At 57.4% G+C, this 26,964-nt stretch overlaps 2 protein-coding genes across 5 annotated transcripts in view; both read left to right on the plus strand.

The window, feature by feature from the left end:
* The window catches only part of BICRA (BRD4 interacting chromatin remodeling complex associated protein), a 74,555-nt gene extending 70,280 nt beyond the window's left edge, over positions 1 to 4,275 (plus strand). For 2 of the 3 annotated variants that reach the window (XM_036012476.1, XM_036012475.1), the window contains 5 exons: positions 47 to 111; positions 1,151 to 1,299; positions 1,408 to 1,502; positions 1,693 to 1,795; positions 2,280 to 4,275. In XM_036012476.1, the coding sequence (XP_035868369.1) occupies positions 47 to 111; positions 1,151 to 1,299; positions 1,408 to 1,502; positions 1,693 to 1,795; positions 2,280 to 3,382 (1,515 nt within the window). In that variant the 3' untranslated portion in view covers positions 3,383 to 4,275. The remainder of the gene's footprint in view (positions 1 to 46; positions 112 to 1,150; positions 1,300 to 1,407; positions 1,503 to 1,692; positions 1,796 to 2,279) is intronic. The other variant, XM_028529926.2, reaches the window with a different exon arrangement.
* Positions 4,276 to 9,624: 5,349 nt separating this feature from the next.
* Positions 9,625 to 26,964, plus strand: EHD2 (EH domain containing 2). Of its 2 annotated transcripts, none has more exons than XM_028530411.2 (6): positions 9,625 to 9,745; positions 11,719 to 12,180; positions 12,913 to 13,010; positions 17,407 to 17,819; positions 22,436 to 22,600; positions 25,220 to 26,964. In XM_028530411.2, exons 2-6 carry the CDS (start codon positions 11,777 to 11,779, stop codon positions 25,769 to 25,771), a joined length of 1,632 nt encoding a protein of 543 aa, XP_028386212.1. In that variant the 5' UTR covers positions 9,625 to 9,745; positions 11,719 to 11,776; the 3' UTR covers positions 25,772 to 26,964. The 2 variants fall into 2 exon arrangements, with proteins under 2 accessions (XP_028386212.1, XP_035868370.1); XM_036012477.1 differs by having other exon boundaries at positions 9,628 to 9,746; positions 11,704 to 12,180.

The raw sequence follows: 26,964 nt of genomic DNA on the forward strand, positions 1-26,964 counted from the left end.
GAGGGAAGGCTTGTCCACAATGCCCCTCACTGGCCTTTCTCCCCAGCAGTATGAGAGCAAGTTGAGTGGCCTGAAGAAACCACCCCCACTTCAGCCCAGCAAAGAAGCCTGGTGAGTGGCGGCACCCTCCTTGTCCTGTATTTCTCACCAGCACTGCCGCCTCCATCTTCCCAGAGACCTGGGACGGGGCGTGAGGCCCACCCCGCAGAGCGGGGAGGCAGCGGAATCCCGCCTCGCCCTCTGTCCGCCTGCGGTTTCCCTCACATACCCTCTGTGTTCCCCCCTGGAGAATGGGGTGGTGAGGATCAGGACACAGGCTGGCAGGCGGCGGGATGAGGATTCGGTGAGACTGTGCGGAGCACTCCTGTGGCGCCACCAGGCTGGTGACTTCCTTGAGGGGGAGGCACCGGTGCGCCCTGGTCCCTTCTCAGAGAAGGCTGGGGGTGGGGCGACGGGGGTCTGTCTGGATGAGTGGGTGGAGGGGTTCGTGTTTGGGTGGACAGATGGAGCTGCGGGTGGGTGGAGCGATGGGTGTTTCAGGCGTGGGGGAGGCGATGAATGTTCGATGCTTGCCTGCCTTCTCTGTCCTCCTCCCACCGAGAGTGTTGATCACGCAGTGCCTCGCTGCTGCCCATCCTGTGCTGGGTTCTGGAAATGCAAGACAGACCAGGTCCCGACCCCATGGTGTGAGGGGGCCGCTGTTCTTCAGCACAGGGTGGGGACTATCACACGATGAAGAGACTTACATCCCTGTAATCTGTGCTAGAAAGCCCGTGAGAGAAGAGGGCTTTAGGGACCAATCTCAGGACCTGTCGGACCTTGGCAGCGTGGGGCCATGCTGACCCCTGGTGGCGGGAGAGAGCATAGCATGCAGGATGAGTTTCAGGCTGTGCGTCGGCCTGGCTCTTGTGTTTTGGGCAGAGGCACTTCCCCTCTCTGGACCTGGGTTTCCTTGTCTGTGAAATGGGGGTAATGGGAGCACCTCCATTTGAGGAGCCATGAGACAGATAGCACAGGCAGCTAATGCCAGCACCTGCTTCCCAAGTGCCATCTTCCTCCCACTGTTGTCAGCTTCAGGGCCTGGGGCTCCCTGTCTCCCCTGGCCTCACCAGCAGCTCTGCCCCTCTGGTCTGTCCCCACCCACCCCCAGTTTCCTGGAGCATTTGCACAAACATCAGGGCTCCGTCCTGCACCCGGACTACAAGACGGCCTTCCCCTCCTTCGAGGATGCCCTGTATCGCCTCCTGCCCTACCACGTCTACCAGGGTGCCCTCCCCTCCCCCAACGACTACCACAAAGGTAAGGCCTCCCGGGACCACCCCACCGCGAGGGGTGGGGGGTGGGCAGGCACCTGCTGCTCAGTCTGCCCACAATGTCTGCGCCCCCGGCCCTCCGCTCTTCCCGCAGTGGACGAGGAGTTTGAGACCGTCTCCACGCAGCTGCTGAAACGCACCCAGGCCATGCTCAACAAATACCGCCTCCTGCTCCTGGAGGAGTCCCGGGTAGGGTGGCTGTTACCTCCTCCTCCTTCCCCCCTCCCCCCCGGGGACCCTGGGCTTCCCTTCTCTGAGGAAGGGAGGCTGGCGGTCAGATCACAAGGGGGACAGTTGGGAATGCGCTCCCACCCCGGGGGTTACTTGCCTCCCCTCCCTCCCTCCCGGCTTCTTCACTTGCCCATCTTCTCCCCCTCAGAGGGTGAGCCCCTCGGCGGAGATGGTGATGATCGACCGAATGTTCATTCAGGAGGAGAAGACCACCCTCGCCTTGGACAAACAGCTGGCCAAGGAGAAGCCTGGTGAGAGAGGAGAGGACAGAAGGAACGGGGGCGTGTCCCCCGCCCCTTACATTGCTGCAGAGACTGGGGGCGGGGCCTCGCCTTCCTCCGCCACTAGGCGGCGCGGGAGCGGGCCATGGTGCAGGGGCTGGGCTCCGCTGGAACTGAGTTCCTCGTCCCCCATCACCATGGCCCCTTACCCACTGGGACCTGGCATGGAGGGAACATTCTTCCACCCTCGGGGGAGGAAAAGCAGGGCAGCAGAGCCAGCACTAGGGTGAAGTGAACAAGGTACTCGGGTTGCAGAAAATAAGGTGGCATCCAGTCTAAGGTGCTGTGTCTGCCCCCACCCCACGCTGGGATTTGGGAATTGCTGAGAAGGGTCGCAGTGAGTCAGGGGCTTAGCCCGGGGCTCGGTGCACACCAGCACCCCTCGGCTGTGTTCTGCACGCGCGGCCATGCACTGCCTAATCCCGGTGGCTTTTCTTGGACTCTGGTTTTACAGATGAGTACATGTCTTCCTCCCGGTCCCTGGGCCTCCCTGTCACAGCCTCTTCTGAGGGACATCGGCTTCCCAGCCAGGCACCACCCTCCGCGGTGTCCGGGGCGCCTGCCCAACCCCCCCTGCACCTGCCCACCAAACTGGTGATCCGGCATGGCGGGGCCGGCGGCTCCCCGTCAGTGACCTGGGCCCGCGCATCTTCCTGCCTGTCCTCCTCGTCGTCCTCCTCCTCCGCCGCCTCCTCCCTGGATGCCGATGAGGACGGCCCCATGCCCTCCCGTAGCCGCCCACCCATAAAGACCTACGAGGCCCGGAGCCGCATCGGCCTCAAGCTCAAGATCAAGCAGGAAGCTGGGCTCAGCAAGGTCGTGCACAACACAGCCCTGGATCCGGTGCACCAGCCCCCGCCGCCGCCCCCCGCTGCCCTCAAGGCGGCAGAGCCCCCGCCCCGGCCCCCGCCGCCACCCCAGACCACCGGCCAGATGAACGGCACCGTGGACCACCCGCCGCCCGCCACCACGGACCACAAGCCGCCAGCCCCGGCCCCGCACTGCCCCCGCCTGCCCCTGCGGAAGACGTACCGCGAGAACGTGGAAGCCCTGGGCAGCGGGGCGGCCGAGGGGGCCGTGACGGGCAGGGCCCGGGGCAATAGTCCAGCGCCGCTGCCCACCAAAGTGGACGAAGCCACCAGCGGGCTGATCCGAGAGCTGGCTGCGGTGGAGGACGAACTGTACCAGCGCATGCTGAAGGGGGCCCCGCCCGAGGCCACGGCCAGTGCGGGGCAGGGCGGCGGCAGCAGGGACCCCACCTGGGAGGCGCCCCCGCTGCCGCCCACCAAGCGGCGCAAGTCCGAGTCGCCGGACGTGGACCAGGCCAGCTTCTCCAGCGACAGCCCGCAGGACGACACGCTCACCGAGCACCTGCAGAGCGCCATCGACAGCATCCTGAACCTCCAGCAGGCCCCCGGCCGGACAGCCACAACCCCGTACCCCCACGCGCCCCCGGCGGCCGTCACGCCTGCCTCCCTGTCACCCCTGCACAGGCCGGAGGCCTACCCCCCCTCCAGCCACAACGGCGGCCTCGGTGCCAGGACGTTGAACAGATAACACCGGGCTGGGCTCCCCTTCCCTGTCCCCTCGCTCGGCGCGGACACCAGGGGCAGCCGGGCACCTGACCACAGCCTCCTGGGGGACACGAGCCGGGGATCCCCTGAGTCTTTCTTGCCTAAGTTATTTGAGTCACAAAGGCCTCCTCTCCCGCCACCTGCTTCAGCTGGGTTGTTGGGCAGGGGTCGTGGGTTTAAGGGGAGGGGGCTGTAAATGTACAATGTCCCCTGCCAAAGGAGCGGTGAACCTGGTGTGTCACTTCCCACTTCTTCTCACCTGCTACACTCCACCCCTCCTTCCGGGGGACATGCGTGTGGTTGCCAGGAGTGGGGGCACCCTGGTTGTTCCCACTGCTCACGCGTGTCCAGGTACCAGGCTTGTCTGTGTGGCTTCGGGCATCCATGCCTGGAGGGCGCTCAGAGCTGAGGGGGGGGTGGGGCCCTGTTGGCTGGCTTGGCCCCTCAGCACCGCCCCCAACAGGCCGCAAAAGGAAACGCAGGGAGGAGCGGTGTGAGCCAGAGTCTCAGGACCTACATGGGGCACCTGCCACATCCCTGTGTATGTCCAGCTCCTTGTCCTGTGTCCCTGTGTGTGTGCTGGAGTGAGCGAGCGAGTGAGAGAGAGATTTCGAACCCTCCCGTCCCTCCACCGAAATCCGAACACCTCCAAAACAGGAAACCGAGGTCTTCCTCCCACCCCTCCCAGCCAGTCCTCCCTCTGTTCTTCCTGCCGCCAGCCACCCGCGCCAGATTTTGAAATCTCGGAGACAAAACTAGTACTGTAAGATAAATTTTTTTGTACTGTATTTATTGTGTATAACAATTTTTTTAAAGGAGAATTCTGTACATTTAGAACTCTTGTAAATTAAAAGCCGATCCTTTTTTTAAAACTACTGATGCCCACTTGGCCCCTTTGCCTTTGGGTCTTTGGGGGGTTTGGAGTCTGGGTGTTGGGGTGAGACCTGGGCAGGGAAGGGGGTGGGGGGCTTATTCCACATATATCTGTTGAGCACCTACTGGGTGCCAGGCCCTGTTCCCAGCACAGGGGTGCAGCATGAACCAGGCAGGCAGGGACCCCTGCCCCGGGGTGGGGTTAGGGGGGTGCAGACTTAGTGGAGGAGGAAGACCGAGAACAGCTCAAGCAGGCGATTAAAAAAGAAAATTCCCATCTCCTCACCCCCTCCCCTTTGGCAAGCGTCAGCTTACTCTCTTTATCTCTGGGTCTCTGATTTGTCTATTTAATTTTGGTTTCTCCACAATTCTTATTCACGCTACCGTTCCGAGGTCTAGAAGGTGAAATTAGGGAATATTTCGAGCCTCTGGTCACATTTTTGTCAAACGATCAGTCTATCACCATGTTTCATGTGTGTCTCTGTCCAAATTCATACACCTTATTCATATACCTATGTTGTTGATTCATTGACACTGAGCTCACAGCCAACAGCGCTGTGACTCGCACCTTGAAAGAATTTCATCCAATACACCTGTTATCTGTGAGGCCCCGCACAGCCTTGTACTTAGGAACACCAGCCAGCATTTAGCCCCACGCCTGGGGACAAGGATGGTGGGATGAAAGGCAAGACTCCAGGGTACAAAGGAGGTTCATCGTGTAGGGCCTTGGGCGCCGAGGTGACGTGTCTGCCCCTACTCTGAGTGAGGTGCGAACCACAGAGGGTTCTGAGCTCGGGGCTGTGAGCTGACAGGGTTCCCAGGCGCCCTCTGGTGGTCCCATGGGGAACATACGCGAGGGCAGGATCAGAGCCCCGCGAGAGCCCAGCGAGATCCCTGCGGTAGTCCAGGTGGGCGGTGGCTGCTGGGCTCGCGATGTGCCCGTTCTCTGCAAGCCCCTGGGGGTGTTTGTGCTGGGGAAGCTTATATGCGGGGTCTCCTAGAGATGACCCTCCTCTGCCCAGCTGGATACCAACTTCCCCCACGTGCAAAATAAAGCGCTGAAGGAGAGCCGCAATTTTTTAAAAAAATATTTATTTTTAGAGATGAGAAGGGAGGAAGAAAAGCATCAGTGTGTGAGAGGTACATAGATGGGTTACCTTTCATACACCCGCAACTGGGAATCCGGCCTTGAACCCAGGCATGTGCCCTGACTGGGAATCGAACCAGGGAGTTCTTAACATTTTTGGATCCCTGTACGCTCCGGAAAGACCCCGCGTGGCCACGCAAAATAAGGTTGCCAGTGATTTCCATGGGCTCCAGAGCCTCAGCTCTGGGAGGCTGGCCTCACGCCCCCAGAGCACAGGAACGTGGTGACTGATGTTTGTGGAGCACTCTGGGCAGGCGAAGCGCCAAGCCTTTCGCTGTATCTTTCTTAGACCTTGTGGGAACCCATAGCCCTATCTTACAGGTGAGGAAACCAAGGTGCAGAGGGCTGCAGAAAGCAGCAGCCTGGGCTAGTGATCCCGCCATCCTCACCTCTGCACACTCAGGTTCCAGGGGGCAGAGGAGGGGGGCAACAGCAAGGCGGCTGCAAGGGGTTGCACAGGAGACAGACGCCCCTCCCCAGCCCCTGGGGAGGGGACCCACACTGATCTCAGTCCCTACCAAGTGAGCCTTGGGGACCAAACTTGTTAGATACCATTCCCGGATCCTGGGAGCAACTTGGTGGGTGTCTGTGGGGTCCCCTTTCCCACAGCTGAGCCATCTGGAAAGAGAGGCCCAGAAAGGTTACCTCAGGGCCCACGTAACCTGGGCCCAGGACAGGATTGGAACCCAAGATGACAGGAGTCCAAAGTTCACCAAGTAACTCCGAGGCTCAGTGGCTGCCTTCTCCATAACATAAAATTTACCATTTTTAAAATATTTTATTTATATCAGTTTTAGAGACAGGGGAAGGGAGGGGAAAGAAGGAGAGAAACATCGATCAGTTGCCTCTTGCACACCCGCCCCAGACACACTAGGGACCTGGCCTGAAACCCAGGCATGTGTCCTGACTGGGAATTGAACCAACAACCTTTCGGTTTGCTGGACGAAACCCAACCCAGTGAGCCACAGCAGTCAGGGCATGCTTTGAGCCACTTTTAAGCATACAGTTCAGCGGCATTAAGTACATTCACATTGTGTAACCATCACCACCCCCATCCTCATAACTTGTTTTCTCTTGCAAAACTGAGGCTCTGCTCCTTTAAACAGTACTGCCAGTTCCTCTGCCCCCCCCCCCCCCCCCCCCCCCCCCCCCCCCCCCCCCCCCCCCCCCCCCCCCCGCCTTCCGCTTTCTCTGTGAGTCTGATTCCTCTAAGCACCTCACATGGGTGAGCTCATACGATATTTGTTTCTTCGGGACTGGCCTATTATTACACTTGGCGTAATGTCTCCCAGGTCCATCCATATTGCAGAATGTGCCAGAGTTCCTCCATCCAGTTTTGACAGATGGGGAAAAGAGGAGCTGGAAAAAAGTTCGAGCTTGTGCCCTGGGGAAGGGGTCCCAGAGGCTGCAAGGATGTCAGGGACAACACTGGGGGTAGAGCTCAGAGCATCCCTGATTCAGAAAGGCAGCGAGATAAGATAGTAGTGCCAGCTATTAACGGCTCGAAGAATATTGAAGGAGGCAGGGTAGTGTCCACTGGGGGCTTTTTCATGCCACTGACCCCTTCCTAAAATAATGTGTATCAGTGCATGAAATGACACCCACAGGATTACAAGAGAAGCTATGATACCGAAATATAGTTCCCCATTTATTAAGAAACCCAAACCTGTGACGTGCTAACAGGGGCCACTATTAATTACATGTTAATTACATAGAGCTCGCGGTGTGTCTGGGAGGCAATGGGTAAAGGTTACTGGAAATCTTTGAAGCGATTGAAATGTGACTGAAACATCGGCGAGTCCTCCCGGTGACAGTGACTTGGGTCCTGCTGATGCCACTGTGTCTTGTGGCTCACACTCAGGAAGTGAAGGGAACCCTGAATTTCAGTGACAAGTCCCCATGTCATTATTTTTCCCAGGCCAAGTTCCCGGCCCCTTCTGAATTCACCCGAGGACACACGGGGACACTGAGGCTGAGAAGCCCCGGGGTAGAAATGAAAGCAGGTTCTGCCGTCAGGGAAGCTGGCTGGGCTCCTGTCATTCCACTCCTTGGGCCAGGAGAGACTGCTTCCTCACACCTCAACTTCCCCGACTCAGGAAGAGGACTGCTAACAATGGTGTATCTGAGACAGGCCCTCGCCTCCTGGGGGAAGGGAGAGGGTCACAGCCCCGTGTCCGGCATTGGGCCTGGCTCCTAGCAGTGGTGACATGAGTTACTTTGAAGTCCCAGGACTTTGATTCACACGTATCCACCCCAGTTATGAACATCATTGCATTTAACCAAATTAAATAGTTACGCTGTGTGCCAGGCACTGTTCTAGGTGCCGGGGCAATGAGAGTGAACACACCAGCCCTGGCCGGGTGGCTCAGGTGGTTGGAGCACCATCCTGTACACCAAAAGGTTGCAGGTTCAGTCCCCGGTTGGGGAGCAAATGGCAGGCAACTCGTCCATGTTTCTTTCTCACAATGATATTTCTCCCTCTTTTCCTCCCTCTCTCCCTTCCTCTCTCTCTCTCTCTCTCTCTCTCTCTCAAATCAATAAACATATCCTCGGGTGAGGAATAAACAAAAACAAAAACAGAAGAGTAAACACAGTAGACCCAAATTCCTGCCCTGTCTTCCTCAGGGAGCTGACATTCTTGCATGGGGGAAATTAAAGATAAGTAATATTAAGAATAAATAAATAGCCCTGGCTGCTGTGGCCGGGTGGATTGAGTGCCAGCCTGAAACCAAGGAGAAGCTGGTTCGATTCCCAGTCAGGGCACATGCCTGGATTGTGGGCCAGGTCCCCAGTAGGGGGCACTCAAGAGGCAACCACACATTGATGTTGCTCTCCCTCTCTATCTCCCTCCCTTCCCCCTCTCTAAAAATAAATAAATAAAATATTAAATAAATAAATAAATATCAAGTCTAAAAAAGAAGTGAAATAAGTAACAGACGTTCTGGGCAATGGCGATAAGAGCTAAGAAGGAATATGAGATCCGGACTTCGGATTTGAGTGGCAGGGGTGGGCGGGGCGTTAACGGTAGGGCGCCCTGGGAATGTGCTGTTGGAGCAAAGACTGGAGGGTAGTGGTCCTGTGAAGCAAGAGATGGGGAAACTGAGGCTGGGAGAGGCACAGTCTCTTTCCTGCGGTTCTCCAGCTGGCAAGTAGCAGGGCTGGGATTTGCCTGGGGCCAAGGATGCTCTGAGCCCCACGCTGGGAGGAAAACCCAGCTCTGGGCCTGGGTTCGTAGAGCGGATGGTCTTGAAGCCTCTGATGTGGACCAGGTGCGATGCTCAGCCCTGAACAATCTCTCTGGGTTTTCCCAGTCCACTTCTCTGGGGCTCCGCTGCCTCAGCTGGAAAGTGGGGATAATAATATCTACTTCCCAGGGACGTTCTGAGAATTCAAAGAGCTCAGAGTGGCGCTTACACATAGGAAGCACTCAGTAAATGTTAGGGATTCACTCAACAAATATTTATGGAGCCCATCTGGGGTCAGGCTCTGTGCTAGGCTGGGGACACAGCAGGGGACCACCCAGCTGGAACTCCCTGCCCTCTCCGGGCTCCTGATGTTGTGAAGAAGACAGTCACTTACGCAGAGAAATGGGGAGTATGTGGAGTGATAACAACTGTGGAGAAAAATAAAGCAGCTGTCATGGCTACACGGTAGGTGCTGCATTAAATAAAGAGATCAGGGAGGGCTTCTTGCAGGAGGTGGCCTTTCAGCAGACATCTGAAGTGAGGAGGGAACCAGCCATTCCTTCCAGGGGGAGGGACCAGCAAATGCAAAGGCCCTGAGGTTGGAGGGTCGTTGGTGTGTGGGAGGAACAGCCAGGAGGCCACAGTGACTGGGGCAGAGTGAGCAAGGGGGACTGGGAGGAAGGGAGGTGATAGCGGAGGGGCCAAGGGACTGCCGGATCCTGGAGGGTCTTGCGGGCCACCCGGTTTGGCTTTTACTTTGGGTGAGAGAGGAGCCAGGGAGAGTTGTGAGCAGAGGAGTTTCCCGAACTCGCTGAAGTCTTTCATTATCATTATCTTTGCCGCGGTTACTGTTCTTTTTATTCCCTTCTTAAGGTCGAGTCTCACCCACTTCGCGAAGGCGCCCTCCCGCTGCCCGCCAGGGGGCGCCAGAGGCCGGGCGCTGGGTTTGGGGAGGGGGGGCGCCTCGTCCCGCCCCCCCAACCCCGCCCCTCCCTGCCCTCCTCCTGGCTCCAGGCCCCACCCGGCTCAGACGGCTCCGGACTGGACCGCGAGCACAGGCCGCTCCACGGGCGCCTCTGATCCCCGCGGGACCCCCCCGCCCAGCCTGCCCGCCCTGTCCAGCCGCCGGCGCGCCCCATCGGTGAGTGGCCCCCGACTGCAGCTGTTGCCACCCAGCCCCCGCCCAGGGAGCCCTGGAGCCAGCCCTGGGGCTCGATTAGTGCCCTGCTGGCCCAAGACCCTCAGTTTCCACCCCACCCTGTGTAACGGTCTCCCCCACTCCCCAGTCCCTCCTGAAACTTGCCTCTTCCCCTACCTCAGCCCCTTGCAGTCTGCAACAGTGCCCCCCTCCCCGTGCGTCTCTCAGTTTTGCCCAGGCTCCTCCACTCCCCCCACCAGCCTCCTCCAGTCGCTCTCAACTTCGCCTCCCCCCAGTCCTCTGAGCTAGGGGAGATCCCCTCCCTCAGGGTCTCTCTGCACTGCCCCCATCCATCCTGGTCCTACTTGGTTCTCGTCCCACCCAGGAGTTCCTCTCCCACCTCACCAGCCCCATCGTCGTCCAGACGCCCCAGCGTCCTTCCAGCAGGACCCCCAGACCCTTCCCTCCTTAGGACACTGCCCCGGCCCTTCTCCTCTGCGGACACCGCAGCTCCCAGCTCCTGCCTCTGCTCTACCTCTTCCTCCTGGACTCCTCCCCTCACCCCCATTAAAAAAATCATTATGATTTTATGGATTTTTAACATACTTAACTTGCAGTTATTCCTGAGGCTCAACTGACTTTTGGCCAGTGGGGCCCCTTCAGGTGGGGTCCTGTGTCCCCCCACCCTTTCCTCTCTCTGATCTGGGCTCACTTCCTTCTGTGTGGCAGCCCCAGAGTCTGCCACTTCTCCAAGGAGCCCTGGTTTCTTTGAGTGGAAAATGGTATTTAGAGATATGAGCAAAAGCTGGTCCTGTGAACAGACCAGTAGGATTATAAGCGCCGACTCAAGACTGATCAGGAAAAAGCAAACAAAAGCAAAGACACGAATGACTGGCAGCAGGAATGCAAGTGGGGGGGGTCATCACTATAGACACTACGGACAACGAGAGGCTGGGAAGGGCATAGAGAACACAGCCTGGGCGCTGTGGGAGCTCACTGCGGCCGGGCTGGTAATTCCTTCTCTCTGTAACCCTTTACACCTACGAGAGGAGTGCGGGCCGTGGGGCCAGGCTGCTTGGAGTCCCAGCTTCAGCACTTTCTAGCCCGTTGGGCAAGTTATTGCTGTCTTTCTGAGCCTCCGTTTCCTGGTCAGAAAAGTGAGGATAATAATAGCCCTACCTTACAAGGCTGTTATGAAGATTAAATGGAGCCGTGCCCGGCCTTCAGTGATCATGCATGTTATTCTTGTGAGTGCCCAAGGGCCCTGGCGACCTGGGCACACCTGGGTGCACCTGGACGCACCTGGGCAGTTTCTCAGGGGTTTTTTCTCACCCCTCTTCCTGGTGCCCTGTGTCAGGCCACCCCGTCCATACATTTTACAGTTCCAGGCCTTTCCACACACTGTCTTCTCTGCCTGAATGCCCTGGTCACACCCCCCTCTGCAGGGAGCAGCTCAAAAGTCAGCCCAGCCCAGGTTTGATGGCCCTGCGGGCAGTTCATCGTGGCCCTTCTGGTGCTTGCGAGTCCCTGCCTGGCATTCCCTGGGCATCACTGGCTGCTTGGTGCTCAGATCCCACCCCGTACACCGGGGGCTCTGAGTGGGTGGGAGCTGCTGTCTGGCCTATTTCTGGGTCCATAGCTCCCAGAGTGACACTCTGATTTCGGCAACAATGTGTGAAATGATGGAAGGGGAGAGGGGAGGAAGAACAGAATGAAGGAATGAAGGGACGCATTGCTTCTAAGCAGCTTGCGCCTCCTTCCCACTGCTCCTTGGTCTTCCACCACCAGTCTTCTTCAGTTGGTCTTCAGAAGGTCTTCCCCCTCTTCAGTTGTTCCTTCAGCAATTTCTCTTCCTCCTTTGGCGACCGCCTCCTGCATCCCTCATCAGTGATACCTGCTCCTCCCGCTCTGCCCACTCCGTCCTCCTCCTCTTCCCAGTCCACTGTGCAGCTCCCTTCCCTCTCCTCTTCCACCAGGTAGCCCCCCTGCACATCTCCGGCAGCCGGTGAGCCCAGTGGGTAGCACGCATCCGCCATGTTCAGCTGGATGAAGCGGAGCGGGGCTCGGGGCCAGCAGCCCGAGGCCATCCGCACGGTGACCTCGTCCCTCAAGGAGCTGTACCGCACCAAGCTGCTGCCGCTGGAGGAGCACTACCGCTTCGGAGACTTCCACTCGCCTGCGCTGGAGGACGCCGACTTCGACGGCAAGCCCATGGTGCTGGTGGCCGGCCAGTACAGCACGGGCAAGACCAGCTTCATCCAGTACCTGCTGGAGCAGGAGGTGCCGGGCTCCCGCGTGGGGCCCGAGCCCACCACCGACTGCTTCGTGGCCGTCATGCACGGTGACACTGAGGGCATCGTGCCGGGCAATGCCCTCGTGGTCGACCCGGAGAAGCCCTTCCGAAAACTCAACCCCTTCGGAAACACCTTCCTCAACAGGTAGGTGTGCAGCCGAGGGCAGGGGCCATCTTCCTGTCCCTCGTCCCCATCTCGGTCCCTTCTCTGACTGGACTTCTCTCCTTCTCAGCCCCCCGTCCCTTCTCCCCACCTGACCCATCCCCCTCCTGCTCCGCTCTTCTGTCATCCCCAGTCGAACCGCTGCCTAGCTGGGCTGCTTTGGGCAAATGACTTGACCTCTCTGTGCCTCCCTTATCCTCATCAGGAAAATGGGGATAACCGCAGTCCCCATTCCACAGGATTGTTTTGAGGACTGAAGGAATTATAACGTGTGCAAGTGCTGAGAACAGCATCGGCACAAAAGAAGTGTTCAGTAGACGTCAGCTCTAATTTTTCAGAAGAGATTTTATTTATTTATTTTTAGAGAGAGGGGAAGGGAGGGAGAAAGAGAGGGAGAGAAACATTGATGTGATAGGAAAACGTTGACTGGTTGCCTCTCCAGCGCACCCTGATGGGGTACCAAACCTGCAAGCCAGGCATGTGGCCTGATCGTGAATCGAACCTGCAACCCTTTGCTTTGCTGGACGACACCCAACCAACTGAGCCACGCCAGTCAGGGCACAGCACAACTTTTTAATAGTTATTTCTCTCTGTGCTGATTTTCCTTTTCTCTTTAAGTCTTCCCTTCTCAGAACCTGAATGGACCTCTCTGATGCGTCCTCTCCCCCTGCCTCTCCCTGCACACACTGACCCCTGCCCTTCCTCCTACCCCAGGTTCATGTGCGCCCACATCCCCAACCAGGTCCTGGAGAGCATTAGTATCATTGACACGCCTGGCATCCTGTCGGGGGCCAAACAGAGAGTGAGCCGCGGTGAGTGAGGCTGGGCTCCCGGGTCTGAGGGGGAAGGGGCTGGGGGCCAGGGCTCCGGGGTCTGAGGGAGGAGGGCCCGGGTCTCTGCTAGGACTTGCCCCAGTGTCAGCTGGCCTGGAGCTGGCTGCGAAAGGAAGAGAGCTGGTGGAAGGGAGGCTGTGATTCCCCGGTGTCGGCGCCCGTTGCTGGTGGGGTAAGCGGGTGGATGAACAAGTGCGAACAGGCTGCAGCTGCAGGTCCGGGCAGGCGGGATGACGAGAGGGAGAAGTCGAAAAGAGAGACAGGGAGAGAGACACAAAGTCAGAGACGGGGAGACGAGAGGCCCAGAGGGGAGGCAGCGCCCAGCAGGGAGGCCCTGGGTGCTGGGCGCCCCTGCCTGGGTCTGGGCCACAGATGGGGCTGAGAAGGGGCTGGGAGGGGAAACCTGGGCGGGGGCCAAGGCAGGGCCTGGAATTTATAAACAGCTGTGCGGGGGGAGCGGCGGGAGGCGAATTCCAGCGGGGCCTGCAGGGCCCGGCCCCCACCGCTGCCCAGCGCCGCTCAGCATCTGCGCCCCGCGCCCCTAGCCCAGCGCGTCTCTCTCTCTCCCCGCGCTCGGGAGCCCGGGAATTGGGGCAAAGGAGGCTGCAGCGCGGGCCAGAGGGGACCGGGAGGGTGGGCCGCGGGGCCGGGCGAGGGCGCGGAGGGTTACTGTGTCCCTGGCTGCGGCCCAGCGGGCGCGCGTCCCCGGGGAGAAAGGCAGGGGCAGCTGCAGAAGCGATTGGTGGGCGCCTGGCCAGCCCCGCGGGGGAGGCAGGAGGGCGGGAGGTGGGGACTCCTGGGAGAATGGAACGGAGGGGGTCTCCAGCCAATGCAGGGGTGCTGGGTGGGGAGCCCAAAGGCAGTGGGGAGGGGGGAGAGTAGAGAGTGGGGTCTCCTTCTCCGTGGCAGTGAGGAGGGTAGAGGAAGAGGAGGAAGGTCTGTCTGTCTGTGTGTGCGCGTCTGTCTGGGAGTCTGCGCCTGTGACTGGCCGACTGTGACTGTGTGCCTCTGAAGAACGGTGGGGGTTCAAGGGACTGAGTGTGACTCTGCGTGTGATGGTATCTCCGTATACAGTTGTGTGTGTGCAAGTGAGGGCGTGTGTGTGCAGAGGTGCATGTTTCATGGAACTGTGTGTGATTGTGTCTGTGTGTGCGCCTTTGGGCCTGGAAAGGTGTGGGGGTTGTGTGTGGGCATTGTGAGTGTGATGTGTGAGTGTGTGGCACGCTGGTGTGCGTGCTGTTCCTCTTTGCGACTCTCACAGTGTCTTTGCGATTGAGTGACCACGAATATCCGTGTAGGTCCTAGACTGTGTGCAAGAGCGTGTCTGGGAGTCTGCCACTTGCAGTGTGTGAACACGCGTGTGCTGGGTGTGCGCCTGTGAGAGCATGCTGGTGTGAGCATGGGTGGGGTGCGAGGTTGCCTCTGTGTGTTATATCTGTGAGCGTGCCTGCGTGTGACCGTAGCATTACGGAGCCCCCTGCTGGGGTCCAACCTGGGCTCTGCTGTTTTGAAATGGCGGGACCTTGGCAAGCTACTTAACCTCCCTGTGCCTCAGTTTCCTCATCTGTAAAATGGGGCTAATAATGGTGTCAGCCCCATAGGTTGCACCGAGGGTTAAAATTAACTGTCAAAATGTGCAGAGCACTGCACCCCGTCTGTGGCGCACAGTAGGTGCTGCGGAAGGGCTGCTGTGACATTTCCTGGTGCGAGTGCGCACGCGCCCGGCTTCTCTCTGCCACGTCTCCTGTTCCCACGCTGACTCAGTCTTCCTCCCTCCTCCTTCCCTCCTATGTGAGACACACTTTCCAGATCCGGGCTGGTGTGTGTGTTTGTGCAGACACTGCGGAGGGAGGGGGCCCCAGCTGCCACATCCCTCTGGTGACCCGCCCCTTCCTCCCCCCAAACAATGTCCCCCACCCGTCCCACCCAGTCCCCAGCAGCCACCAGGAGCCTGCTTCCTCCTGGGGAGGATGGGCTCAGCACCAGCTCCCCAGCTGAGCAGGGAGGCCCATGGGGGCCCCCTGCTCTGTGGCCTTCTACCTGTGTGTCCTGAGGAAATCCCTTAATGTCTCTGTGCCTCAGTGTCCTCATCTGGAAAATGGGCATCATAAAAATGTCTGTCTTTTTGGGGTTGTTTTGTGAGGAATCAGGAAAAACATGAAGTGATGTCAGGTGAGTCAGCTCTGGCTCCCCGTTTGGCCAGTGAACTGCTCATCCTCCCCCCTGCCCCCCCTGCTCCAAGGCCCCTCCTCCCTCCTCCAAAGCCCTCCCTGATCCTCCAGGCTGGATCAGGCACCCCCTCTGGGCTCCTGCAGCTCCCTGGGCTCCTCCATACCGGCCTGACCACTCGGGGGACAGGTCTGTGTCCCCAGTGGACTGTGAGCCCAGTAGCAACAGGAAGGGGACTGCCTGAGCAAGGTGTGCTCCCAGCACAGAGCAGGCATCTCTGGGGACCGTTCGTGATGACCCCCCCCCCACACACACAGTATAACATGCACCATGACTAATGGAGCACTTGCCATGCGTTCAGCACTGGTTTTTGTTCTTTTAACAGTTTTATTGGGCTCTAATTTACAAGCATAAAACTCACCCATTTTAAGTGCCAAGTACTGTTTTAAGCTCTTTATATACATTAACTCATTCATATTCTTTTATTTTTAAAAATTTGTTTTTACTTTTTAGATTTTATTCATTTATTTATTTTTAGAGAGAGGGGAAGGGAAAGAGAAAGAGAGGGAGAGAAACATCAATGTGTGGTTGCCTCTCATGCACGCCCCCCCTCACCCCCACTGGGGACCTGGCCCGCAACCAGGTATGTGCCCTGACTGGGAATTGAACCAGTGATCCTTTGGTTCATAGGCCTGGGCTCAATCCACTGAAGTGCACCAGCCAGGGCTGATTTGTTTTTAGCGTGAAGGGAGGGGAGGGAGAAGAACACCAATGTGAAATCGGTTGCCTCTCGCATTCCCCTAACCGGGCATTGGACCCACAATCCAGGCATGTGCCCTAATTGGGTATCAAACTGGTGGCGACCTTTTGTTTTGCAGGAGGACACTCAACCAACTGAGCCATGCCGGTCAGGGCTCATTTTTACATATATTTTAATTAAATTAATTAATTTATTTTTAAAAATATTTTATTTATTTTTAGAGGGGAAGGGAGGGAGAAGAGAGGGAGAGGAACATCAATGTGTGGTTACCTCTACCACACCCCTTATTGGGGATGTGGCCTGCAACCCAGGCATGTTCCCTGACTGGGAATCGAACCAGCGACTCTTTGGTTCGCAGGCTGGCACTCTATACACTGAGCCACACCAGCCAGGGCTCATTTATATTCTTTTAATCTTCACAACAGCCCTACAAGGTCTGTTTTATTATGGTTTCTGTTTTACAGAAGAGGAGAGGCTCAGATAGGTTTCCTACTTGCTTAAGGCCACACAGCTGATGGGGCAAAGCTGGGATTCAAACCCAGGTCTTCTGCTCCCAAGCTTTGCTTGGGAGCGGCAAGTGTGAACGAGTGAGTGAGCAGGGAAATGAGTGGTGAAAGGAAGGAAGGAATGAACTCATTGTTGGGATGGGCACTCCACGAAGGCAAGGGCCTTGTCTGTGTGCTCTCTGTGGTATCAGGACCTGGCACACACCAAGACTCTCAGTGAATAGTATTAAATAAATTAAAAACATTTAGTCCTGGCTGGTGTGGCTCAGTGGATTGAGCACAGGCCTGAGAAGCAAAGAGTTGCTGGTTCAATTCCAGGTCAGGGCACATGCCTGGGTTGCAGGCCAGGTCCTCAGTAGGGGACATTCAAGAGGCAACCACACATTGATGTTTCTCTCCCTCTTTCTCCCTCCCTTTTTTTCTCTCTAAAGCTAAACAAATAAAATCTTCAAAAAATATAAAAAATATTTAACATCTGCTATGGCAAGAGCATAGCCAGGGGGCCAACATGAACTGTAACTGCTGGATTGTGGGGAGACTGGCAGGTCTGGGTGGGGCCAGGGTGATGGAGGTACTTGCGGGGACTGGGGAGGGACTCCACAGAAGCACGGTTCTTAGGAAGCACTTCAGGTATTAACAACTTGTACATCGGGGCCAGTGCACACCACTAATATCTGCTGGCTGAATGAATGAATGAATTAATGAGGGTGACTGCCCCCTGTAGCTAGATGGCTTGAGGGACTGGGGCCAGAGTGAGGGCGAAGTTTAGGGACCTGCAGAGCCAGAGCAGTGGGATACTCTGGGGACCTGGGCTATATCACAAAGACAAGGATTATGATGGTTCCCAAGCTGGACATTTGATCAGCCCGACATCAACCCAAAGGAGCGGGTGCCTCCGCCTGGCTGGAGGGTGGGGCCTGATCTGGGTCCCCTCCCCCAGGCTATGACTTCCCCGCGGTGCTGCGCTGGTTCGCCGAGCGCGTGGACCTCATCATCCTGCTGTTCGACGCGCACAAGCTGGAGATCTCCGACGAGTTCTCCGAGGCCATCGGCGCCCTGCGCGGCCACGAGGACAAGATCCGCGTGGTGCTCAACAAGGCCGACATGGTGGAGACGCAGCAGCTGATGCGCGTCTACGGGGCGCTCATGTGGGCGCTGGGCAAGGTGGTGGGCACGCCCGAGGTGCTGCGCGTCTACATCGGCTCCTTCTGGTCCCAGCCCCTCCTGGTGCCCGACAACCGGCGCCTCTTCGAGTTGGAGGAGCAAGACCTCTTCCGCGACATCCAGGGCCTGCCGCGCCACGCTGCCCTGCGCAAGCTCAATGACCTGGTGAAGAGGGCCCGGCTGGTGCGGGTGAGAGTCCTGGGGGGACCGGCAAGTAGCTGTAGTGAGGGCCGGGGAGACCGGGGCGGGAGCCGGGGAGGGGGGGCATCTGTAGCCTTTCCTCTGACCCTCCTCTACTTGGCTGCTTGTCACAGACGTACCAACCAACTCTCCAATGGGTTAGTTGTCTCATCTAAGAGGGTGGGCCGTTCTGGTGCACCGTGGCCTGGGGGAAGCCCGATTGCGCGGAGACTTGTTCCCCTCCCACTGCGTTCAGATCTCTGTCTCTTTCCAGGTCTCCCTGTCTCTTCTCTCTTCTGTTATTCCTTCATGTATCACCTACAACCAAATTGCACCATGTCCCACCCAGGACTCCTGGGTCACTCAGCAAAAGCAAGGCCGTCCCTGTGGTCCACAGCCACCCCCTTCCACCCTCCATCCCCACCCCCAACCCCCTCTGTCCTCACGTTCCACCCCCTTCCTAGCATTCACTGTACTTCACACTGGCCTCCTCAGTCCCACCTCAGGGCCTTTGCACTTGCTGCTTCCTCTCCCTGGAGACCTCCCCCTCCCCCACCTGGCTAGTCACCTCCTTGTCTTTACTCAAGTGTCACCTCTCAGGAAGTCTTCCCTGCCTGGCCTTCCTTTCTCTGAAAATAACTCCGCCTTCCCCCTACAAACCGTGCTTTATTTATTTTTTAAATTTATGTATTTATTTAGAGAGAGAGAAGGGAAGGAGAAAGAGAGGGAGAGAAACATCACGTGCAAGAGATACATCGATCTGTTGCCTCTTGCACGTCCCCAACCCCGGCACGTGCCTTGACTGGGAATCGAACCGCCAACTTTTTGGTTTGCAGGCCGGTGCCCAGTCCACTGAGCCACACCAGCCAGGACCTCTGGGTGCAGTTTTCTTCATAGCAGTCATTACTCACTGGTCCTATGTTATGTCCATTCATTGGGTTTCAGCGTTTACTGCTGCCTGTCCTCCACTTGCATTTCAGCTCTACAGAAGCAGGGCCCTTTCTCTCTTTCAATGTGTTCCCTGCTGTATCCCAAGCCCCTGGAACAGAGTTGATGCTCAGTAAATATTTATCAAACAAATGACATTGAATAAGCACTGGCAGTGAACAAAATCTCTTCTGTGCCTGGCCCCGTGCTGGGTGCTGCAGGGCCGTCTATCCCCAGACAGTGATGGTCCAGCGTGGTCAGGGCTGGGACTGGGGAAGCCCAGGGGCAATCAGAGAGGGCTGCTTGGAGGAAAGGGCACCTGAGCTGCAAACTGGAGGATGGGGAGGACAAGGAGGAGAAGAGATTCAAGACAGTGGGAGCAGCGAGCACATGGACTGCAGACGAGAACATGGCAAGTTCAAGGAAGAGGGAAAATGTCAGTTGTATCCAGTGCAGGGTGTAGCAGCAACTGAGTCTGAAGCTGGGGAGGTGGGTGGGAGTCGAGCACCCAGGGCTGTGGCCAGGAACGTGCAGTTTGTCCCAAGAGCACTGGGGAGCCATGGCAGGGTTCACAGCAAGGGAGGGACGGTGTCAGACTCCAGCTGCCTTCTGGAGGGTGGATTCAAGGGTGGTGAGACCAGGGCACAGACCAGGGCCAGGCTGGGCACCGAGGAACAAGGCGGAGCCTGGATGGGGACAGGGCCTCGGGGAGGTGGCAAGAGCACTGTTTTCAGAGTGATTTTGGAGGCCAGATGGAACATTCATGGGGGAGCCTGCCAGGATGGAGGTGGGGCAGGAAGCTGGGTGAGCAGGGAGGCCCAGAAGGTTATGGGGGGTGGTGGGGAGTGGAGGAGCCAGAGGTGTTGGTTTAAGGAGCAGCGAGAGGGGTGAGTCAGAGCCCCTGCCCCCACCCCAGGAATCCTCCCTAGGAGGGAGCGCCCCGGGGTGGACTGGAGCCTTCAGAATCCACCTTTCTTTCCTTCTCCGCCCAGGCTCAGGCCTACCTCCGCCTGTCTCTCCGTCTCTGTCTCTCCCCATACAAATCTTTATTTCCACCTCGTTCTCAGTTTCTCTCTCTTCTTCTTTAACTTTTTTTTCTTCCTCCCCCTTTCTCTCATTCTTTCTGTCTCCTCTCTGTCTCTCCTCATCTCTCTCAGTCTCATTCATTTTCTGTCCCTATTTTCCTCTCTCCTCTCTCTCCCTCATCCTGCCTGTCTGTCTGTCTGTCTATCCATCCACCCATCCTCTGCGTATCCACCTATCTATCCCCCTCTCTGCCTTCCCTCCCGTGGTCCGCTCTTTCCACCCTCCCCAAGGACCCCAGGCTCCAGGTCACTTCACGGAGGCAGCCAGGGCAGGAGGTGGAGCCCAGGGTCCCGGGGCCGAGAGGCAGGGTCTGGCCGGACACCTGGTGCCCCCGCCGGACAGGAGGCGGCTCCGGAAACCCGGACAAACCCCGGAGTCCGAGTCCGGGACCCGAGCCCGGGCCCACCCCTCCCTCCCACCTTATCTCTTCCTGGCACCTTCCCCTGCTTCCTCTCTGGAAAAGCCATCAGCTCCCTCCCGCCTCCCCTCTTCTGGGTCCCCCGAGTAGCCGCCCTTAGCCCCCGCCCAATTACCGGATTGGCCTGCTCGTACAGGCCACGCCCACCGCCCAGACCACACCCCTGTCCTGATTGGCCGTCAGACACCTACATACAGTTCTCCTTCCTGCAGATCCATCCATAGCTCCCCACTGTTGCTGGAGGCCCAGGGCGCACTGTGACCAAGCCGCTGTCGCATGTCACCTGCTCCCCCCCGCCCCCACCCCGCGTATGATTCTGCCTCCCTTGGTTCCACCATCAAACACGCTCTCCCCCAAGGGTACAAGGCCTTTCTGGACTCCTGGTAGCCACTTCTCTTCATGAGGTCAAGTGTGGATGAGCCCTCTGGCTCTGCCCTTCTCCTGAAGCCAGAGCTGCCAGGAGGGGACTTTACTGGGCCGGGATAGCTGAGGCCAAGGTCTCAGGAGGGCGCCCCCTCCCTCTCTGGGCTGGGACACCTGAGGTCAAGGTCTCGGGAGGGTCTGCCTCTCCAGAGGCCAAATACCCTCAACCTTCATGCTGAGCTTCTCTGAGCGGCCCAGGGACATTCACTGAACAGTTAGGGAGTGCCTGCCACATGCCCCTTCGCTGTTCCAGACCCTGGAGGTACAGCAGGGAACCAATTGTAATGGGGAAGTGGATGTTAAATAATCTATACTATATTGTGGGTGACAAGGATTATGAAGACAAATGAAGTAGAGGAAAGAGAGACTGGTGGGCGGCTGTTTAGGGACATTGGGGAGGGTCTCCCTGAGGAGGAATTTGGGCAGCAGCCAGAAGGAAGGGAAGGGGGAGCTGAGTGGAGACGTGGGGGAGACCCAACTTGGAGGAGGGGGCAGCAAGTGCAAAGACCCTGGGGAAAGAACGCGTTTGAAGGAGAAACCATGGTGGCCGGAGGAGACTGGCGGTGGAGGTAGGCAGGGGTGAAGGTTCAGAACCAGCCAGGGTCACCAAAATTTTCAGCATTCTAGACATGTGATTCATTTAATAAGTGTTTTTAATTGAACCCTTAGGACCATTCACACCAGGTCAGACAGGCTCCCTCCCACCCTTGACCCCTGTCAGCTCTCTGAGCCCCTTCCTTAGAGGCAGCTCCGCAAGCAGTTTCTTGTGCCTTTCCCGAGGGTGATGTTTTCATGTAACCGTATACATTTAATTATTTAGCTTTCTATTTAACATGGGACATAGTATTCTCATTACTCTGCTCTCCTTGTTTGTTTTTTGATAACATATGAGACCGTAGCTCAGAGGTTCCCTGGTGCATGAGTTTATTCTACAAATATTTCTTGAGTGTTTTCCGGGCCGGGCCGCATTCTGCTGGCGCTGAGGGCAGAGGGAACAATGGAGGTCCCGGCCCTCCTGGAGCTCCCATTCTGATGGAAAGAGACAGAATACATAAACTGACAGATAAATAAAGTAATGGTGAATGGCGATAAATGTGAACAGAACAGCAGAGAAGCTAGAAAACAATTGGACGGTGGCGGCTGGGGCGCCTGCTTGTCATTGGATGGCCTGTGTGAGGAGGCGGCCTCCACAGGAGGCTGAGGGAGCCAGCTGTGGGGAGACCGGGCAGACAGCGGCAGGTGCAAAGGGCCGGAGGTAGGGAGGGAGTTGGCATCTGGTAAACCCAGGAGGGCAGGGGAGGAGGCTGGAGCAGTGACTGGGGGGAGATACTGCTGGATGAGGCGGCAGGAGCCAAGTCATGGAAAGCAGTGCTTCCCAAACCTTTCAGTCTCATGGCCTCCTTACAGTCTTAAAATTATTGTGACCCCACAGAATTCATCTGTGCTACCTCTGTCTGTGGTGGCTGTACTAGAATTTACAACTGAGAAAACTTTTTTTTTTAAGATTTCATTTATTTATTTTTAGAGAGAGGGGAACGGAGGGAGAAAGGGAGAGAAGCATCAATGTGTGGTTGCCTCTCATGTGCCCCCTACTGGGAGCCTGGCCTGCAAACCAAGTGTGTGCCCTGACTGGGAATCGAACCGGCGACCCTTTAGTTCCTAGGCCAGGGCTCAATCCACTGAGTGACACCAGGCAGGGTGGAAACCTGTGTTTTAATGAGCCCACCAGGGGACTGTGAGGCAGGCTCAGGTGAGCACTCTTTCCCCGCAGGTTCACACGTACATCATCAGCTACCTGAAGAAGGAGATGCCCTCTGTGTTTGGGAAGGAAAACAAGAAGAAGCAGCTGATCCTCAAGCTGCCCGTCATCTTCGCTAAGATCCAGCTGGAGCATCACATCTCCCCGGGTGACTTTCCCGACTGCCAAAAGATGCAGGTGGGGGGCCTCCCGGGACAGGGTGGAGGGGTGTGGGGAAGGTGGGCTTCCGTGGGCTCTGGGATGGGCCTGGAAAACAAGGGATGGGCGGCAGGTTCTGGAAAGTACCTCTCCAAAGGTTCTGTGGGATCCATTTGAGTTTTATGAGTTAAGATAAAGGAGTGAAGGACCCCCCCCCATAACTATGGCTTAATTAGGATAGGAGTATATTTCTCTCTTTCATAAACGTCCTGGAAGATGATTTAGGGCTGGTTTGGTGCTTCCCAGAGCCAGGGACCCAACTTTTCTTAGTTCCCCTCCATGCCTGGCCTCCTGGCCCAAGAACCCCTCATGGCACAAAATGGCTGTGGACACTCCAGCCTTCATGTCTGCATTCCAGCCAGCAAGGAGGAGATGGAGAAGGGAAGCTGATGGGACAGTCTGTCTCTTTATACAACAGTGCTGTCCAATAGGACTTTCTACGTTGACAAAAGTGTTTTATGCTGTGCTGGCCAATATGGTAACCACTAGCCACATTAGAACTGACATTTTAGGTTTCATTTAATTTCAACTCATGTCAGTTTAAATAACCACATGTGGCTCCTGGATTGAACAGGGCAATTCTACTCAAGTTGCACTTAAAACTTGTGCTGACATTTGGTTGGCCAGTACTTCGTCAGGTGGCCACAGCCAACTGCAAGGGAAGCTGGGAAGTGTAGTCTTTCCCTTAGGTGGCCCGGAACCCAGGTAATGTTTGGGGATTTCTGTACTGAGGAGGAAGGGACAGATGGATTTGGGGGACAAGCGGGAGGCTCCTCCCATGTGCAGGCCTAGGACTGACCAGCGCTGGGGAAAGTGCTGGGCCTGGGCGTGGTGGCATGGGGTCAGTGAAGAGTGACTGGAGGTGGGCAGGGCAGGAGTGACCAAATAAGCGAGGACATAGGAGTCCAGGCTCAGGCATGGAGGTGGGGCCTCATCCCTGCCCGGACTGGGCCTGTTCTGAGGGCTGATCCTCAAAACCTGTGGCCTTTGGGCCTGAGGGGTCTCCAAGCCCAGACAGAGGAGTTACGGTAGAGTGAATTTTTGCCTTTGTCACTTACTAGCACCATGAACTTACGTTAAATCACTTTGTTTTCTGAGCCTCAGTTTCTTCAACTGGAAAATGGGCATCTTGCCAGTACCTACCTATTGCCTTGGGTACTAAATCGGCTAACTCTTGCCAACCCCTCGGAACTGTGCCTGGCACAGAGTTCTCACTGGGTGAAGATTCTTCACCCTTAGCACCACTGACATTTGGGGCCAGAGAATTTGTCATTGCATGATGGTTAGTGGCATTTCTGGCCTGTCTAGAGGCAGTAAAAAGTGTCTCTAGACCTTGCCAACTGTCCTCTGGGAGGAAAGGGGCACCGTCACCCTCGGTTGAGAGCCGCTGGGCTAGATAAATAGCAGCTGTTACACTGGCATTTTTACCCAGACAAATTCGTGGTGCCTTTCCCACCCTCCAAGTGAGGGGAGTGCTCGTTATCAACCTGTTTTACAAATGTGGAAACAGGCCCAGAGAGGTGAAGCCACTTGCCCAAAGACACACAGCTCGTAAGTGGCAGAGCTCGGTGGGACATGCACAGCCTGGCCTTGGAGTCCTGCCCCCACCCCCATTTCACCATTCACATCCCCATCTCTTTTCCTTTTGTAAAGATTTTATTTATTTATTTTTAGAGAAGGGAAAGGAGGGAGGAAGGGAAGGAGAGAAACATCGAAGTGTGAGAGATATATCCATCAGTTGCCTCTCCCACGCCCCTAACTGGGGACCTGGCTCACAACCTATGCACGTGCCCTGACTGGGAATCGAACTGGCGACCTTCTGGTTCACAGGACAGCACTCAGTCCACTGAGCCGCACCAGCCAGGGCTCACACCCCCATCTCTTTATGGTCATGATCAGTGGGTCTCTCTCTGCCTTGGCTTTGGAAATTAATGTGGTGCCATAACATGGGCCAGCCTTTGTTGTTGCTCTCCCAGGGCAGGTGATGGTGACCTGCCGGAGTGAGCCCCCCTGCCCCAGGACCACAAGCCCAGCTGCCCCTCAGCTGCTCTAGTGAGAGAGGACTGCTTACAGGGGTGGGGGGAGGGGCCAGGATCCCCTACCAACCTGTTCACCCCAAAGCCAACCTCCACATCTGCTGGCAAGAGCCCCAGCCCCTCCCGTGTTGTGGGGTAACAGCTAACGGAGTGATGGGAATTGAATTTTCTGAACTTGCAGCGCGTTGGGGGCACTGGCTGGGCCGAGGCTGACGCTCCAGGGCTCTGGTAAAGCCCCAGCTGATGTTGAAACATTGAAATCCTCCTTGACCAGCTGGCAAACAGCTGCTGCTCTGAGTCACTGGAGGTCCCCTGAGCTCTCTGCTGTCCAGCAATTCTGGGACGTGCCCGGCATGGGGAGGGGGGCCAGTGGGACCCTGTTGCTCAAGTCCTTTCTGAGTGGTGGGTGACAGGCAGATATTCAAACAGGTCTTTCCTCTCAGTGAAAAGCTACCGCCTGAGCCGCTCAGGTAACCTGGTGCCGTCAGGTGCCACCAGGGGGCTGGGGGCCTTGTGGGCGGTGCCCCCTGACTTCTTGGTGCCCCCCTGCCCCGCCCCACAGGAGCTGCTGATGGCTCATGACTTCACCAAGTTCCACTCGCTGAAGCCGAAGCTGCTGGAGGCTCTGGACGAGATGCTGACACATGACATCGCCAAGCTGATGCCCCTGCTGCGGCAGGAGGAGCTGGAAAGCACCGAGGTGGGCGTGCAGGGTGGCGCGTTCGATGGCACCCACATGGGCCCCTTCGTGGAACGGGGGCCCGATGAGGCCCTGGAGGATGGCGAGGAGGGCTCAGACGACGAGACCGAGTGGGTGGTGACCAAGGACAAGTCCAAGTACGATGAGATCTTCTACAACCTGGCGCCGGCCGATGGCAAGCTGAGCGGCACCAAGGCCAAGACCTGGATGGTGGGCACCAAGCTCCCCAACTCGGTGCTGGGGCGCATCTGGAAGCTGAGCGACGTGGACCGTGACGGCATGCTGGACGACGAGGAGTTTGCCCTGGCCAGCCACCTCATCGAGGCCAAGCTCGAGGGCCACGGGCTGCCCGCCAACCTGCCCCGCCGCCTAGTGCCGCCCTCCAAGCGGCGCCACAAGGGCTCCGCGGAGTGAGCCGGCGCTGCCCCGCCCCCTCGCCCGCTGTGGCTCCCCCAGCTTCGGTCAGCTGCACGCGCATCCCTGGCCCACGTGCACCCTGCCTGCCCTCCTTCCCCGCTGCTGTGAGGACGGGGGTCTCTCTACCCCCAGCGCCAGACAGAGGGGACCAGGGGAGGGGCAAGACTTCTCTGTTCACCCTTCACACCTCTACCCACCCATCCATTTAGGCACATCACACTGACACTAACACACACACACACACACACACACACACGGAGGCATCCATCCATTCACCAACCATTCAAATATTTATTGAGCACCTACTACATTCAGTGTGGGGAAGGCAGGGGGCTTGTTCTAGGCATTGGGGATCCAGAGGAGAGGAGAGAGGACATACCGTCTGCCCTCAAGGAGCTGACGTTCTCAGGAGACAGCAGCTGTCTCTCTCTCACACACACACACACACACACACACACACCAGCCCTGACCAGTCCCATCCTGGATTCTGGGTAGGACCCCTTGCCTCGCCTCGTACATGGGCAGCCACTCAGTTGAAATGACTAACAGGCCCCCTGCTCCACGTCCTCTTGCCCACCCAGGCAAGGCCCCCCCCCCCATCATATCCTCAGGCCTTGGGGCCACTGGGAGCTCCAAGGGGAGACACAACCTCCCACTTCCTCAGATGGACCCCTCTTAGCCCTTCCCTCCAGCTCCGGCCACAGCCTACTTTAACAAGGATCTTTAGCGGATGGAAAAGCCCCTCCGATTTCTGCTCCTACCGGACTGTGCCCACTCGGAGGTATTTCTCTCCTCCATCCGTCTGCCTGGGGCTGAAAGCCGGGCCTGGCCCCCATCTCGCCCACAGCTGGCGGTCATAATTGGAGACTGCTGGGGCACGGCCTCGGGGTCCGTCAGTCCATATTGAAGTATAAAAGACCCCAGGGCTTTATTTTAGGCCCCTTTCAGGGATGTCATGGGGGTACAGGCTCTTGGTGCTACAGCCCCCTCCTCCTCTTTCCTATAGGGACCTTGTACCCCCTTTCCTGCCATCACCCCACATTAGTGCTTGATCTTGGTGGGAACCCCATGGAAAAGACGGGGAAGAGGAAAATAGGGCGCTGGATGGGATTCCCACGCTCAGCCCCCCCGTCTGGGAGGGGCCTGTGAATGTAACCTCACAGAGCGAATAAAGCCAAGGCTTCTCTCCA

This window comes from Phyllostomus discolor, chromosome 12 (genome assembly GCF_004126475.2).
Source record: "Phyllostomus discolor isolate MPI-MPIP mPhyDis1 chromosome 12, mPhyDis1.pri.v3, whole genome shotgun sequence".
NCBI classification, from domain to species: Eukaryota; Metazoa; Chordata; class Mammalia; order Chiroptera; family Phyllostomidae; genus Phyllostomus; species Phyllostomus discolor.

Bases quoted from the DNA above. Each gene is read 5' to 3' on its own strand.
- EHD2 (XM_028530411.2), top strand. From the start codon at position 11,777: ATGTTCAGCTGGATGAAGCGGAGCGGGGCTCGGGGCCAGCAGCCCGAG. The intron at 13,011-17,406 runs GTGAGTGAGGCT...CCCCTCCCCCAG, and splicing joins CAAACAGAGAGTGAGCCGCG to GCTATGACTTCCCCGCGGTG. The intron at 22,601-25,219 runs GTGGGGGGCCTC...CCCGCCCCACAG, and splicing joins CCGACTGCCAAAAGATGCAG to GAGCTGCTGATGGCTCATGA.